This window comes from Sciurus vulgaris (assembly GCF_902686455.1).
Source record: "Sciurus vulgaris genome assembly, chromosome: 17".
In the NCBI taxonomy this organism is placed as follows: domain Eukaryota; kingdom Metazoa; phylum Chordata; class Mammalia; order Rodentia; family Sciuridae; genus Sciurus; species Sciurus vulgaris.
Genome location: NC_136478.1, coordinates 54,058,433 through 54,075,466, shown reverse-complemented (window position 1 = coordinate 54,075,466; position 17,034 = coordinate 54,058,433). Strand labels below are relative to the sequence as shown.

General features: G+C 51.0%; 2 protein-coding genes across 2 annotated transcripts; both read right to left on the bottom strand.

The window, feature by feature from the left end:
* Nucleotides 1–7,163: 7,163 nt before the first annotated feature.
* On the bottom strand, nucleotides 7,164–9,167 carry APOC1 (apolipoprotein C1). The gene is made up of 4 exons (XM_079119030.1): nucleotides 9,089–9,167; nucleotides 8,913–8,984; nucleotides 8,349–8,496; nucleotides 7,164–7,323 (listed from the first exon to the last, which is right to left on the bottom strand). The coding sequence occupies exons 2-4, from the start codon at nucleotides 8,968–8,970 to the stop codon at nucleotides 7,242–7,244; spliced, it is 288 nt and encodes a 95-aa protein (XP_078975156.1). The 5' UTR covers nucleotides 8,971–8,984; nucleotides 9,089–9,167; the 3' UTR covers nucleotides 7,164–7,241.
* Nucleotides 9,168–12,331: 3,164 nt separating this feature from the next.
* On the bottom strand, nucleotides 12,332–15,252 carry APOE (apolipoprotein E). Its single transcript, XM_079119002.1, has 4 exons — nucleotides 15,159–15,252; nucleotides 14,312–14,377; nucleotides 13,658–13,868; nucleotides 12,332–13,159 (listed from the first exon to the last, which is right to left on the bottom strand). Exons 2-4 carry the CDS (start codon nucleotides 14,352–14,354, stop codon nucleotides 12,442–12,444), a joined length of 972 nt encoding a protein of 323 aa, XP_078975128.1. The 5' UTR covers nucleotides 14,355–14,377; nucleotides 15,159–15,252; the 3' UTR covers nucleotides 12,332–12,441.
* Nucleotides 15,253–17,034: the final 1,782 nt, after the last annotated feature.

The window sequence follows — 17,034 nt, the reverse complement described above, 5'->3', positions numbered from 1 at the left end:
ATATGAATAGGAAAAGAGGAATTCAAGCTGTCACTATTTGCTGATGACAAGATTTTATATTTAGAGGATCCAAAAAACTCCTCCAGAAAACTTCTAGACCTAATAAATGAATCCAGCAAAATAGCAGGATATAAAATCAACACATATAAATCTAAAGCCTTTTTATACATAAGCGATGAAACATCTGAAATGGAAAGGAAGAAAACAACTCCATTCACAATAGCCTCAAAAAAAAAAAATACTTGGAACTCAATCTAACTAAGGAGGTGAAAGATCTCTACAATGAAAACTACAGAACATTAAAGAAAGAATTAAAGAAGACCTTAGGAGATGGAAAGATCTCCCGTGTTCTTGGATTGGCAGAATTAATATCAAAATGGCCATACTTCCAAAGGCACTATACAGATTTGACACAATTCCAATTAAAATCCCTATGACATTTCTCATAGAAACAGGAAAAGCAATCATGAAATTCATCTGGAAGAACAAAAGACCCAGAATAGCCAAAGCAATCCTGGGCAGGAAGAGTGATGCAGGAGGTATCACAATACCAGACCTTAAACTCTACTATAGAGCAATAGTAACAAAAACGGCATGGGACTGGCACCAAAATAGACAGGTAGACCAATGGTACAGGATAGGAGACACGGAGACATATCCACATAAATACAGTAACTTCATACTAGACAAAGGTGCCAAAAACTTATAATGGAGGAAAGATAAGCTCTTCAACAAATAGTGCTGGCAAAACTGGAAATCCATATGCAGTAAAATGAAACTAAACCCCTATCTCTCACCCTGTACAAAACTCAACTCAAAATGGATCAAGGATCTAGGAATTAGACCTGAGACCCTTCACCAAATAGAAGAAAAAGTAGACCCGAATCTCCATCATGTTGGCTTAGGACCAGACTTCCTTAACAAGACCCCCATAGTGCAAGAAGTAAAAGCAAGGATCAATAAATGGGATAGATTCAAACTAAAAAGTTTTTTCTCAGCACAGGAAACAATTAATAATGTGAAAAGAGAGCCTACAGAGTGGGAGAAAATCTTTTCTTTTCCACACACACCTCAGACAGAGCAATAATCTCCAAAGTTTATAAAGAATTTTTAAAGCTTTACACCCAAAATACAAAGAATCCAATCAATAAATGGGCTCAGGAACTGGCAGACACTTCACAGAAGAAGATACACAGGTGATCAAGAAATATGTGAAAAAGTGCTCATCATCCCTAGTAATTAGAGAAATGCAAATTAAAACCACCCTAAGATTTCATTTAACTCCAGTCAAAATGACTCTTATCAAGAACACAAGCAATGATAAGTGTTGGCATGGATGTGGGGAAAAAGGCACACTCATACATTACTGGTGGAGTTGCAAATTGGTGCAGCCTCTCTGGAAAGCAGTATGGAGATTCCTCAGAAAACTTGGAATGGACCCACCATTTGACCCAGCTATCTCACTCCTTGGTTTATACCCAAAGGACTTAAAATCAGCATACTACAGTGATGCAGCCACATTAATGTTCACAGCAGTTCAATTCACAATATCTAGATTGTGGAACAAACCTAGATGCCCTTCAACCGACAAATGGATAAAGAAACTGTGGTATATATGCAATGGAATATTACTCAGCCATAAAGAAGAATAAAATTATGGCATTTGCTGGTAAATGGATGAAGTTGGAAAATATCCTGCTAAGTGAAATAGGCCAAACCCAAAAAACCAAAGGCGGAATATTTTCTCTAAAAAGTGGATGACAATATATAATGAGGGGGTTGAAGGGGCAGGGGAAGAGAAGAATGAAGGAACTTTGGATGGTGTAGAGGAAAATGGGGCAGGAGGGGGTGGGGGATGGAAAGATAGTAGAATGTGACAGACAGTATTACCCTATGTATTTATATGATTACATGAATGGTGTGAATCTATATTGTGTACAACCACAGAAATGAATAGTTGTACCCCATTTGTGTACAATGAATCAAAATGCAGTCTGTAAAAATAAAAAAATTAATAAAAAATTTTTAAAAAGGGGATCAACAGATTAAAAATTAGAAGGTTCTAGATTTAAAAATATATTTAGTAAAAAAATGTTTGTAGGGAAAAAGACTTTATATGATAAAATATAGCTGTAATACAGCTAAGTAAACAACAAGAGGGTCTAATTAAGAGATTTTAAAAAGTGTACATTAAGGATAAATTTTGAAAGGTTTAAGATATAAGTAACAAAACAGTTAAAACTATTCAAGGTTTTTTTTTTCCTGAGGTCAAATATTAATGTACTGATATAAACCAGGGTTCAGCCTATATGCTAAAATGACCAATAATTCTTAAAACATTAATTTACTCTTAACATTGTGTCTGTTAAGTTTTATTCTCTAGAACAGCTATTCTTTAAAATTGGGGCTTATACAACTCTGGTTAAACAGCAACTGTTATTTTAGAGTGTTGTACTACATTACAATGTCTAAATTTTCTTTAAAAGTTAAACTTGGATAATATAAAAACATCAATGTAATTTTGATTCTATTATTCTTCTTTATATCTTCCAGGTATACAGTCTTTAAAATAAAAGTTTTAAAATAACATTTTATCAAGCTGGTGTTCTCCAACCTTAGGTTGTAATGGTAATTTTAGACTTATAAGAATAGTAAATTTTATTGGGGATTTATTTATGTCATTTAATATTCTGTAACTAGAACTGAACCTTATGTTACCTTCTTCACTGGGATAAAAATATAAATGTATTTCTAAAAGATAATGAGGGCCTGATCTGTTTAAACGTTAATATCATGAAACAGAAAAGCATTTTCCCACTTTTCACATAAAAGGAAAGTTAAAAGCTCTCTCAGCCTTTCTCTGATTCATGTTTTAGATATAATGTTATATTGTGTCAACTAATGTTCATATAGACTCAGGAAACATTATATATAAACTTTGTAAAATGACATTTAAGAAAGAGGCAAAAATCAACTTCAGAATTAGATCACTTTACCTAAGATTTGTGAAGATCCCCACCTTACCTGAGATAAGGCTCTGCCTCCCACCTTACATGTTACAGTGGCTCCAAAATAAGCCAGACTTCAGTTCATTTAAAATTATATTAAAAGATTGGGTTTTTTTGTTGTAAAATTACTGTGATTGCAAACAGGAATATAATATAGCTCAGCCAAAACTTAAGATAGTTATAACACAACTAAATATGTTTTTACTGTTGTTAATTCCATTTTGTATTTTCCTTGTAAACTCTGTAACTGTTGCCTGATTAATGTTTTGCAGAGGTACTGCTTCAAGAACAAACAACCTGGGCTGGGGAGATAGCTCAGCTGATAGAGTGCTTGCCTCGCAAGCACAAGGCCCTGAGTTCGACAAGGCCCTGAGTTCGATCCCCAGTACCGCTCAAAAAAAAAAAAAAGAACAAATAACCTGAATTAATTTGAGATAATAAGCTATCACCTATAGGACAGATTATATCCCAATTAAAATAAAAGGGGGTAAATGACTGTAAAGTCATAGACATTAAACTTAAAGCCCATTACTCTTATCGTATGACTGATGAGACTGTCTTGCTAGATGTTTAAGATCAAGACTTAAAGATTGAGATTAAAATCGGGGTACAAGAGAATCAGTATTTGGCTCTTTCCCTCAGAGTCAGTCTGAACCCAGGGAACAAGAGAATTTCTCTAAGGAACTTTACAACTCTGGGCCACATGACCTCCCAATCAGGGAGATTGATTAGACCACTAGAGAATAAAAAGCCAGTCAGTGCACCTGCTGCAGAGGCGGGTCATTGGAAAAGGGAGACATTCCTGATACTTCCAAAGGAAGCCACCTCATCAAGGAGACCCTACCTAGCAAATGGCACTAAAGGAGCTAAGAACTGCTCTCAAGTTCCCCATGAGTGACCCTTGTGGGAACTCAGCTGACTCTTAACAACAGATAGGAACAAGGTCAATTTGACCAGCTTGATCTTAAACACCTAGCAAAAACAGTTAAAACCAAAGCATAGTCATTCCTGGATATTTTAAAAGCAAAACAATAGTAATGTAACTTGAGATGTACACTTGTGTTAGCCTCCCAAAATAAGTAAAACTGGAGGTGACAAAAAAGATTCTTAGACAAAAATGCCTGTTCACTATCAGGAGAAACTGCCAGAGTTATGAGTTTTTAAATTGTCCTTTTGTGTTACCAAACATGAGTTACCAAACAGACTCCATTTTACCCAGTTTAAGGCCTACAGATTTTTCTAACCTCCGATACAGGTAGACTTATTCAATGTTTGCTAGTATGACTCTCTAGCCCTAAGTAACAAAAATAAAGGGATCTCTACTAAACAAAGAGATCATGCCAATAAAGATATTTAACAAAAGTCAGATGACATTAGGTAACTTAACTAAATGTTGTGTTTACATTCCTGGTAATGCTGATAGTGTTAGAGATGTACAATTAAGGCCTTATCCTCTCCAGCCTTGTTAGACTTTGTTAGGACTTTTTATGTAAACAATATCTCAGCTCTTCCACCTCCTGGTAAGAGATTTTTGATTTCTAACATCTTCATGATATTCATTGACATGTTTCAGATGTTTTTTATTTTGTGCTCATGGTTTTTTGTTTCTTTCACAGAACCAGACTTTTACCCCTAAAAAGACCCAATTTCTAAAAAGGAACTCCAAACTGCTTAATTTCTAAAAAGAAACTTTTTACTGCTTGCCCCACCCCACATTTCCCCCATCCCAGCTTGAAGCAGCAAGAGTGGTCATCGCCCTTTTTCCTTACAACAGTAAGAAATCCCTAAAATAAAAGGGGTAATGATAAAAATTAAAAGACAGTCAATATAGATAGGTAATTGGGTTAAATCACAAAAATAAAGGCCAGATTGGTCCAGAAAGTTGGAGGCACAACCTCTGAGAGACTAGAATGTTAATGCTTCCAGAGCCCTTCCTCCACCCTTACCAAGAACCTGCTCCCGTTCTAACCTGTCGTTAAGTCTCTCCAACAGGTTCAACTTATGAGAGAACCAGCCCCAAAAGACCCCTGATTTCCACCACCCATTCCAGTCAGGAGACTACATCTACATCAAATGGTACCAGAAAGAAGGACTAACACCTGGCTGAAATGGAGGGGACCTTACTTGCAACATGGACTCATCACATCTGAGTGAAGACAACAGAAAAATGGACAGCCCTCAGAGACCCCAACCACCCTCTAAAGATAAGACTGAAAAGTGTTAATTGTGTTTTTTCTCTTGCTTATTTTTGCTACTGTGGTACTTGGGACTTCCTCAGGCCCATATGACAACCATTTTGTGGCCCCTGAGGGAACATGGTTTACTTGTATGTCAGGAGTAACTCCATGCCTGGCCCTTCAACTTTCTGAGATTATGAAATGGGATGAATTCTGTGTTACTGTTCATGTCATTCCCCAGGTGTACTCTTGTGATGGGGAGGGAGGAAGGGGACATGTGGGGCTAATATCTAAACGAGCACCCTGTCTTAGTTCCCCGCCTAGTGAGATTAGGCATCGCTCTGTCCACAGCTGTAGGGACTGCTGCACTACAGAAAACAAAAATTTCAAAACCTTAAGTAGACAAATAGATCTGAACTTAAGTGAATTTAAAAAAAAAAAAACCCTGTAAGCCACTTAAAAAATTCTCTTGATTCACTTGCTGAGGTAGTTTTACGAAACAGAGGAGGATTAAATTTGCTGTTTTTAAAATAAGGAGGATTACGTATGGCCTTAGGGGAGAGCTGTTGTTTCTATACTAACCACTCTCAGCTGTCATTAGTGATAGTTTATCTCTGATTAGAAAAAGGCTCAAAAAAAAAAAGGAAAAGCTGAAAACCTGAGGGAAATTGGTTCCACAGTCTGTCCTCTTGGCACCCCTGGTTAACTATTCTAATAACCGCAATGGCGGGACCTCTCATCCTAGTTATACTGGGGCTTTTAATCAGGCCATGCATGATAAACTGTTTAGCTAAATGTGTTAGACATAGAATCCAGTCTGTTAAGCTAATGGTGTTATGTACCCACTACCATCGCCTCTACATGAATAATGAATTGATGATTTGATTATGTACACAAAACCAGTGGGGACTGTGACAGGGTGACAGATTTGTCTTATGGAAACGTTACAGGCCAGGCTATATGGGCAATGACCTAACAGACTCCATTTTACCCTGAGAGCCCATGTTATGTAGGAAATGCTTCTCCCATGGGAACACCCCACCTCTGTACCCATCATCAGTTACTTAACATGACATGTTTGGTAACACAAAAGGACAATTAAAAAAAATTTTTTTAGTGTAGGTGTACACATTTATTTTATTTGTATGTGGGGCTGAGGATTGAACCCAGGGCCTCACGCATGCCAGGCAGTTGCTCTACCACTGAGCCACAACCACAGCCCCAAAAAGACAATTCTCTCTCTTTTTTTTTTTTTTTTGCAGTTCCAGGATTTGAACCCAGGGCCTTGTGCTCACAAGGCAAGCACTCTACCAACTGAGCTACATCCCCAACCCCGACAATTCTTATGTGATAAAAAGTTGTTCTCTTTTGATTCCTGTTTCTCCTAACCAATGCACCATGTGAACCGTGATGTCAACCGTGATTGTGTGGATGTTAGTAACCATTCTTCAGTTTGTAACTAGGTAAGGGTCATTTTGACCCATGCCCCACTCTGCTGAGGATTTCATGATGTTAGTTTGTAATTTCGAATCATAGCAGCAGACATTTATGATTGATGTACTGATTTATGGCATAAGAACCCCTGCAATCCTATGCTCGGGCTGTTCTCCCAACAGCCATTTTTTATTGTGTGAGACAGTCAGCCGGTCGGCTTAATAAAGACTCTCAAATTTGGACTTCTCAGTGGTGATCTGGTGATCGGTCTGTTCTTAAGTTGCACCCCACAACAGTGGCACAGCGTCAGTCCTGCTTTCTGCTTCCTGGCTATGTGGCTGTTGGGCGAGGACTTCACTCTCTGGGCCTCAAAGCCCTTAGGGAGCAACTGTGCTTCCCCTCATTGGGGATCACAAAGTTAAAACCTCCTCAGCACAGGCCGGGTCCATGCACCTGGATACTCTGGAGTCCTCGCCAGCTGTCCTTAGTGCACTGCCCGAACGCTGTCCGCAGCCCCTGACCCACAGTGAAGAGGCACTCAGGATTTTTATAGGATTTTTTATTTATAGGATTTTTATTAGTGTGGGGTGGGGCCACGAGGGCCTCATGCAGGCCTCTTTGCTTAGGCTCTGTCCTCAGGCCTTCGGGAGAAGGTGTCTTTGAGTGTCCCCTTCACTTTGTTGAATGTCTCCGAAATCCAATTCCTGTGGGGAGATGGGGCGGGGTCAGCACAGGAGCCGGCCCCCAGGTGTCCCGAAGCCACTCCTTCCCTGAGTCCCTCATCTTCCCCTTCCTTTTCTCCATCCCATTTATCTGTGGGGTCACGGGGACCCCTGCGCTGGGCGGGTCAAGCCTCCCGTGCCTCAGTTTCCACAGGTGGACCAGAGCCCTTTGGGGCCGCGGCACTTCGCCTGGCCTGGCCTCAGGCCTGCCATCTCTTCTCCCAACACTTGCACCGGGGCTGCTCCTGCCCCCGCTGGCCCCCTCAGTCAGGACTTTCCATCCAGCCCCGGCCCTTCCTGACCTGTCCCCAGCCCGGAAGTCCTCTCCTCGCTGACAGGACTTCCTGCCCAGGGCCTGTGCCCTCTCCCTGCACAGAGAACACCCTGCTCGGGTTCGGGTCGGCTGCACTTTCCTCACCACTCAGATCTCAGCTGAAAGTGTCACCTCCTCAGAGCAGACCCAGCCACCAAATCCCAAAAAGCCCTGGCCTGTCCTTGGCTGTCACACCCACCCTCCTTTGGTCTCCACACTGCTGAGCGCCACCTGGACTAGCCTGGGAATCCACTAGTTCATCGTCTGTCCTCCCCCCTCGTTCCTCCCTGTGAAATTCCCCACACTGGTGGCGTCCCTGCACTTAGCAGATGCTCGGTAATCACCTGCTAAGGAATGAAAGGTTTTCCACTCGCCCAAGGGAACAGAGGTTGGTCAACTATGGTGTTGGCATTGATCCAATGCCAGGTGCCCTTGAAGGAGGAGGGGGTCTACACCAGCCTGAGAACTGTCATGCTTGGGGTCCTTCATGACCTCACCGGCGCATCTCTAAAATGTTTCCCGGATGGGAGGCAGCAAACTTGTCTCTGGAGACTGAGCACTCTGTGATTTAGCTGTGAGACCATAGGGACGTTGCCAGCCTCTTAGGGCCTAAGTGTCCCTAATCTGCTGATTGTGGACTGCCCTCCAGTGCTTCACCCACAGGTCCCCCCAACACCCTGGGAAGAGCCCTAACCTGGTCTTGGTAGCAATGTCACTCTGTCTGATGTGGTCGATGGCTGCCCGGGTCTTGTCCTCCAGGGTGTTTCCAAACTCCTTCAGCTTATCTGGGATGTTCTCCAGGGTGCTGAGGACGTCTGGTGTGGCCTGGGCTGGGGCTGGGCCTGCCACCCAAAATGAGGGAGGGTGAAAACATGTCAGTGATTCGGCAGACGCCCTAGGACGGGGTTCCAGAGAAGGATACGGAGGTCCTGGAAAGGGGTTCCTGGGATCCTGGGCGGGCACTATGCGGCCCTCACCTCCCTGTCCCTTGCAAGGAGGAAGAAGCAGGTCAGCCAGTCCCACTGGGCTGGGCGTCAGTAAGTCATCAGTCCCGGGGATCCTGGGCAGACTCCAGCCTCGGGACAGACCTTTAGAGAACGTCCAGCCCTCCTGGGAGGGCGGGTGGCCAGAGGGCCACAGGGGACCCAGGGCACCGATGGGCCCCAGAGCTCTCCAGGATCCGCTGGGCTGGACTCCGTGGCCGGGCCCAGCGACGCGATTCCAAACTCCAACCCCAATTCTCCTGGCGCACTTTTACCTTCCAGAACCATGGACAGGACCACCACCAGGACGGGCAGCGCCAGGAGGAGCCTCATGACTGCCAGGGACACTGCAGGCGGAGGCGGGGACGTTAGTGGCCCAAGTTCCCTCCCCACCGCGGTCCTCCCACCCCCGCCCTGGCTCCTGTGTCTGAATCGCCCTCCTGGAACCGACCTGTCCAGGGATGAGTGGAGGACAGCTGGGGTGCGAGGTCCCACCGGCCAGGGACCTTTATGGGGCAGGGCGGGGGCGGGGCCAGTCACGATCCCGCCCAGAGCCCCGCCCCCGCCGGGCCCGCCCACCAGACTCCTCTGCTGGGGGCTGCTGGGGGCTGCTGGGTCGGGACACGCGGGTCCCTTAGGGCCCAGGCCCCACCGTTCAGCACCCTCCCTTCAAACCTCCAGGCCTAGGGGTGGGTGCATCCTCAGCCCGCCGCCGCCCTTTCCTCCTCCACTCAGAAGACCGCTTCGCCCTCTCCCTGTGGCCCTCTGCCCTCCGGGGTGTCTCAGGAATCCCCCTGCGTTTCATCCCTGTCCCCGCTTGTCCCCAGCCCACCTCTTCCACCGTCACCCCTGCTCTGCAAACTCCCCAGCTCACACTCTTCTCTGTGACTGGCTCCTGCCCCTGCGCCCCTGCGCCCCCAGCCCTTCCCTCAGGCTGGCCTCGCAGCTGCCGGCCCCTTGCCCCTGGGAGCGTCCTCAGTGTCCCTGGTGATCTCTGGGGTCCTAACTTCCCGACCGTGAACTCTTTCCTCTTCGGAGTACATGTCTCCCCTGCCTATTTTTTAATTTATTGAACTCAGAGTCTCTTAACCACTGAGTGACACCCCCAGTTTTTTTATATTTTATTTTTTGGTACTGGGAATTGTACCCTGGGACACTCAACCCCTAAGCCACATCCCCTGCCCCATTTTTTATTCAGAGACAGGGTCTCATTGAGTTGGTGGTTTGCTGAGGTTGCCTTTGAACGCTCAATCCTCCTACCTCAGCCTCCCGAGCTGCTGGGATTACAGGATTGTGCACAGTGCCCAGCTCATCTTTTTTTGAATTTTGAGCTAGGGTCTTCCTAAATAGCTGAGGCTGGCCTCGGAACTGTGATCTTCTTGCCTCAGTCTCCGGAGTCTGGAGAATGACAGGCTCGGACCACCATGCATGGCTCTCCCTCCTCTCTAAACTGCAAAATGGAAGCTGCAAAGCCCCCAGCGTGGGACCCCACGCCTGCACTGTGCGTCCCCAAGCCACTCTGGGCTCCAAGCCTGCCCCTTCATTCTCTCCCTCCCCTCATGCATCCTTTCCCTGGGGCCGCAGTGCAAGGCCTCCCCCTTCCCCATGGGCTGCCTTTGACCGACAGTGATCCCTGGCAGCTGGCGGGGAGGGTGGCGGGCCCCAGAGGCTAGGTTGGCTGGCTCTGTGCCCTGGCAACCACGTGTCAGCTCTGGGGTGGGGGCTGGTTGTGAAAGAGACGGCACTGGCACGACCCTGGCAGGATTGCAACACCCCGACCCAGAGCTTCCGTCCTCGTCCCCGCGTGCTGGCCTGGGGCCAGACTCTCCTGCTGGCGTGCAGACACCCGGATGTCTGCACCCCCCCTCTCCCCAGAATGGGGTAGCAGCTCCCTTGCTATTTCCTTCTCATCTTCCCCTCAGCTACAGGGGTTTCCGGTTTTGACAGATGGGGAAACTGAGGGACAGCCGAGCACAGTCAATAACTCAACGAGAAACAAGAGGGCTTTGTCCCCACTCCATTCTTGGACTCTGGGAGGGCTCTCAGGATCCCTGCTAGGGTCAGCCACTCGTCACAGCACCCCGTTAGTCTTTGATCCCTCCCTGGCCCCTGTTCCTCCTGGGGCTGACCTGGGCACAGCTGAAGTGGGACACCCTCTGTTTAGAAGTCTCCACTCATGAGAATTCAGTAGTAAGGACCTTTTTTTGTTGTTTTGCCACTGAGCCACATCCCCAACCCTTATTATTTTTTAAATTTTGAGATAGGGTCTTACCTATGTTGCTTAGGGCTTCGATAGTTTGCTGGGGCTGGCCTCGAACTCTCAATCCTCCTGCCTCAGCCTCCTGAGTCACTGGGATTCAGGCACAGATTTCAGGATTCAGTTCTTCAGTGGGAGGTGGCATCTGTGACTTCACTAACATCCAGGGAAACTGAGTCTCTGAATGGGCATGGCCCCAACCAACTTGTCCCCTGCCTCTGAGCCCAGTGACCCTTCCCTCTTCTCGGGCCGGGCAAATCATCTCCAGGAACGAAAGCTGTCTGTACATGGGTGCTCAGAGCCATGCCAGGGAAAGCTGAGTTCAGGGTGTGCCAAGGCCAGCAGGGGACTGGAGTAGCACAGGCCAAACCCCGGAGACACAGCTCAAGCCCTGGCCTGCCCCAGTTGGTGGGAACCCTACCCGCTCCCTGAGAACTGAGGGGGTGGGAGGGGGAGGCGGCCAGCCCCTCCCGGGCTCCTACCACCCTCTTCGGGCCAGCTCCCAGCTCAGCGCAGGGCCTGTGCAGACTCTCAGGGTTCTGGGGTGAATGCCTCTCCCCAGCTGGAACCCAGCCTCCTGGATGCTTGTTGGGGAAAACACAGCTGGAGCAGAGAGGGAAAGGCCAGGCAGGGAGGCTTACTGAGGCCGGTTACCGTGAGGCAGGGGACAGACCAGGGGGGAGTGGGAGGGGGAAAAAGCAACAATAAGGCCCCGGGCAAGAGAAAGCAAGAGAAAGCAACTGTAGGAGGCAGAGATAATAGACAGAGGTCCAGGAAAACAGGAAGCCAGAAAATGAACCTTGAAGGGAGAGCAGGGGAAAAAGGCCTGTGGAGGAAGGGGGCAGAAGAAAGGAGGAACAACACATCCAAACCAAGGAATCTGGAGCTCAGGGTGGCAGCCACTCTGAAACAGGTGTTATGAAGAGGAGGAAATTGAGCCAGGCATGGTGGAACACGCCTGTCATCCCAGTGACTCAGGAGGTTGAGGCAGAAGGATCGCAAATTCTAGGCCAGCCTCGGCAACTTAGCCAGACCCTGTCTCAAAATAAAGTCAAAAGGGCCGGGGATGTGGCTCAGCAGTAAAGTGTCCCTGGGTTCCATTCCAGTGCTATCAAAAACAAAAGGTCGGGCACGGTGGTGCCCAGCAGCTCTGGAGGCTGAGGCAGGAGGATCTCGAGTGCAAAGCCAGCCTCATCAATATAGTGAGTTCTTAAGCAACTGGAGGAGACCCTATCTCTAATAATATATTTTTTAAAAGGACTGGGATGTAGCTCAGTGGTTAAGTGTCCTTGGGTTCAATTCCTGGTACCAAAACAAACGCAAGGCACTGATACACATGCTCACCACAGTCACCGTACTGGGAACTGGGTGGTGGGGTGAGGAAGGAAAGACAGACTGAGGCTGGAGCGGTGAGGAACCACACAATGAGCCCGGATGTTGCCGAGAAGCCTGGTAAATCTTTATTAAGCAGGGGCCACGTGGAGGCCAGCCGCGGTGCAGATAGGGCCTCCTGCTGCCGGGGGCAGGCAGAGCAGGGCAGAGTGAGCTCAGTGATTGTCGCTGGAGGCCGGGGCGGTGCTGGTGCCCACGGCCGCCTGCATCTTCTCCACCAGCCCGGCCCACTGGCGCTGCATGTCTTCCACCAGGGGTTCGAACCAGCTCTTGAGGCGGGCCTGGAAGGCCTCGGCCTGCAGGCGCATCTGCGCGGTCTGCTCCTCCACCTTGGCGCGCACCTCCTCCACCTGCTCGCGCACCTCGTCCAGGCGGTCGCGCGCGCGGCTGCCCACTTCCTCCAGCCGCCCGCGCAGCCGCTCGCCCCAGGCCTGGGCGCGCTCCCGCAGCGGCTGGCTGGCCAGGTTGCTCACCGTGGCCGCCCGCAGGCGGCCCTGCTCCACCAGCGGCCCGAGGCGCTCCCGGATGGCGCTCACGCCGCGCTCCGCGCCCTCGCGGGCCCCGGCCTGGTACACAGCCAGGCGCTTCTGCAGGTCCTCGGCGTCGCGCAGCAGCCGCTTGCGCAGCTTGCGCAGGTGCGAGGCCAGGCGCGCCCGCAGCTCCTCGGTGCTCTGGCCCAGCATGGCCTGCACCTCGCCGCGGTACTGCTCCAGGCGGTTGCGCACGTCCTCCATGTCCGCCCCCAGCCTGGCCTGCGCCGCCTGCAGCTCCTTGGAGAGCCGGGCCTGCGTCTCCTCTGCCATGGGGCTCAGCTGCTCCTCCAGCTCCGATTTGTAGGCCTTCACCTCCTTCATGGTCTCTTCTATCAGCACCCTGCGGGCCAAAAGGGTGGACGTTGGCAAGACAGGACTGAAATAGAGGGACCTGCAGGAGGCAGAGGAGGAAGGGGGAAGAGGCCCAGAAGATACAAGACAGATGCAGGGAGACTAAAACGACAAAGAAGGCCTAGAGGCCGGGGGTGGTGGCACGTGCCTGTAATCTTAGCAATTTGGGAGACTGAGGCAGGAGGATGGAAAGTTGGAGGCCAGCCTCAGCAACTTAGCGAGGCCCTAAACAACACAGTGAGAGTGTCTCAAAATAAAAATAAAAGAGGATGGGGATGTGGGACAGAGGCAGAGTACCAGCATGCGAGACTGGATGATGCACAGGGACAGAGAGCTGAAGGGAACCAGAGAGGTAAAGCCAGGAGTTTAAAGAGAAACAAGAAGGAGGGAGGGACCCAGGGACAGAAAAGAACCCAGGTCCTTGGGGGTTCAGAGGCTCCAGAGGCAGCTGTCCAAGATGGTCAAAGGCTGGCGTGGGGGCACTCACGTCAGCTCCTGGGTGACCTGGGAGCTGAGTAGCTCCTCCTGCACCTGATCAGAGAGCGTCTGCACCCAGCGCAGATAATCCCAGAAGCGGCCCAGGGCAAGCTCCCAGGGCTGTCCGGCCTGCTGTCCGGCCTGCTGTCCCGCCTGCCACCCGGTCCGCTCCTGCACCTCTGGCTCCAGCTCCAGCTCCAGCTCCATCTCGGCCTGGCATCCTGCACAGACCAAGGTCAGGGCCAGTAAGGGTCCAGCACGCTCCTCACACAGCGGATGCTGCACAGCTTGGGCCGCCTTGGAGCGGTGGGGGTGGGGCTGTGGAATCACTTTCATCACTTCCCGAGTCCTTCTGGCCTTTGTGTGCCCGTGTCGGGCTGCACCAGGGCGACGGAGAATGGAACGGGTCACAGCCGATTCTTGGCCAGTACTCACTACCTCCCTGACAGCACAGCAGCAGGACATGGCTTGTGCCCATTTTACAGATGGGAAACGGGCCGAAGAGTGTAAGCAGCTGCTCAGAGCCAGAGAAGGCCAGGGAGACCTCAGAGCTGGGCCTGGTGCTCAAGGAGAGTGGGCCACAGAAGAGGGGTTGAGGACTTGAATGGGACCAAGGGGTGGAAGAGGGAGGAGCAGGTCACCCACGCAGGCCCTGCTGCCATACCTGCCAGGAGCGTGGCCACTAGTAGGGCCCACAGAGCCTTCATCTTTCTGCCAGCGGTTGGTCCTTCTGGGGAGGGGAGAGACTGGATCAACAGCCCGTGGGGACTCCTCCCCCAGCTGGCCCCACCCTCAAAGCCTACCCACACCAAGATCTGCGATAGCCTAATCCAATCACAAACACTCACCCCGCTGCGCCCCAGGGCTACCTAACTCCCTCTTTGTCTCCTCCTATCTTCATCCCCAGGTTGCTTCTCTGCCAAAATTCCAGCTCCCTCTCCAGGGTTCAGATTCCAAGAGCCCCCACCGCTGGGCTCTCCAAGGCCCAGCTCTGCATGCCTCCGGCCACCTTCACATTCTAAGCTGCAGCTTCACCTCTAAGCGCAGCTTTCCATCTGCGTGCTGATTTAACCCTCGCTGAAAAGTCTTCCTTTCAATCTGGTCTAGCCACCCCCTGCACCCACCATTAGGGAGATCCAAAGACAAACGGGGCATCCAGTAGGTGCTCAATAAATGACAGTGGGATCTGGTTCTGGTTCATCTCCTGGTCCTTCTAGGCTGCCCAACTGCTGTCCCCGTCCCCCACCTTCTAGAAGGGGTGGGATGCCCCTCTGCTGCTTTTCCCTGGATTGGTCCAGTTCCCTGCCCCTGCATCTGGACTGATCCGGGCAGAAGTCAGTCACTCCTTCTGCCCCAGCTTTTCTTCCAAGTGGCTCTCCTAAGCTTCCTGCCTTTTCCTCCTTGCCCCTGACTCTCTTTCCCTAGAAACCCCTAACGGGTTTCCGAGGTCCCCAACCACATCTTCCCAAGGCCCCTCAGCTGGTCCCTGTGCCCAGGGCGACACCTCTCACCGGCTCCAGGAGAACCCTGTCCTTTTAGTCCGAGGGAGCTGAGCAAGGTTCTGGGATCCCAGGCTCCTTCAATTATAGGGCTCCCCTGCCCCGCCCCCTCCCTGGGGCTAGGGCCGGCTGGGCCAGCCCCCTGTCACGAGGGAGGCTGGCTGTCCTCTCCCTCCTCACACACAGCGGGGCAGAGGAGGTGGGGCTTGGAGGCCTTGGACCACTCCCCGCCCCCAGGAAGGGAGGTGACTCATTCTGTAGCGGGGCGCCCTCCTCTATTCTGGGATGCTGGGGACCTTAAGGGCATGAGCAGACCGTGTCCCCGCACTCCTTCCTGCAGGGATGGATACAACCTGGGCTGGGGGCTGGAATAATGTGAGGCGTCTGCTAGTATCTCAGGCTTTGAGGGAAACTTGTTTTAACCCTTGCTCCCTCTTTTGAGTGACCATGGGTGCAGGTGCCCACCTCTTAAGAGCTTGCCCCGCACTTGTGAAATGGGAACCCAGCACCTGCTGGCCGACACAGGCAGGGTGCCCTCCATATGTTGGAAGCAGCAAGTACCATCAGGCCTGGACTCCGGAACCTGACCACCAGCACCTGAATCCCGCCTCAGCCTGTTGCCAGCCTGTGATCCTGGGCAGCCAGACTCTTCTAGAAAAGCGGCAAAGTGGCGGGTGCAGCGTCACACGCCTGTAATTCCAGAGACTCTGGAGGCTGAGGCAGGAGGATTCCAAGTTTGAGGCTGGCTTGGGCAACTTCGCAAGACCCAGTCTCAAAAAATGGAAAGGGCTGGGATGTGGCTCAGTGAGTTCAATGCCAGTATGGGGGTGGGGTGGTCTTACAGCAGCAGTGTCCACCGTGGCTGGGTGGTAAAGCAAGGTGACTAGGTAGCAAGTGCTGAGGGCGGTCCCTGGCGCAGTAGGGCCCTATCAGACCAGGGTCAGGACTGATCAGGAGCACAGGTCAGCTTCCCGGCAGTCCTGTCCCCGCCATTTCGGACTTGAGGCAAAGGGAGAAGCTGCAGAGTGAGAACCGGGGCGCTGGGGTCCACGCCTGGCTCCTTCAGGGCTGGGAACGTTGGGTTCTGCGCGGCTGGAGGGTGGACACTGAAGGGAGCCCTCGTGCCTGGTCAGGCCCAGGGCTGTTTGCTTTGGCCTAGAGGTGGTTGGCAGAGTCCGGAGGTGGCTTCTGGGGGTAACTAGGGGTCATCTGTACCCGAGAGCCACCCCAACCCTGGGGCAGACAGGTTTCAATTCCTGTCTGGAGGGGCTGGTGGTTTCTGAGCTCCAGCGTGGCACTCATGACACCTCCTGCTGAGCACGGTGGCAACTGGCCCGCAGTTCCCTTTTCTGGGGAGGCTGAGGGGTCACTTGAGCACAAAACTGAGAACTGCCTGGGAACAGGCGAGACCCCATCTCCAAAGAAAACAAACCTGAGGCTCCCTGGGTGCAGGCGGCCCGGCCCCACTCCGTCAACCCAGGGGAGCCCCCACCCCATGCTCGCTTCTAGCAGTTCTGCGGTTTCCCAGCAGCCCGAACCCCCGTGGTCTGAGCTGTGACCTTCCTCTCTTCCCTTTTTGTCATCTGGGAAGACCCTTCAGTCCTGGGGCCCTGCCCCCACCTCTGCTCTGGTCAGCGCTGTTGCTTCGGCCTGCAGGGACAAAGGCCTCTGTGGCCACTCTGGCTAGACCTCAACGGGGCCCCTGATCTGAAGACCCTGCCCCCCAGGGGCAGAAGCCATGGGGAGCCGCCGACCGGGCCAGGCTCTTCCCAGCCAGCTCCAATTGCCAAGGGAGCCTGGCAGCAAGCCTGCGGGCCCAGCCCCACTGCGCCCCCTGCTGGCTGCCGCGGGAAGGCCAGCTGGGTGAAATGCCATCAGGGACACCACA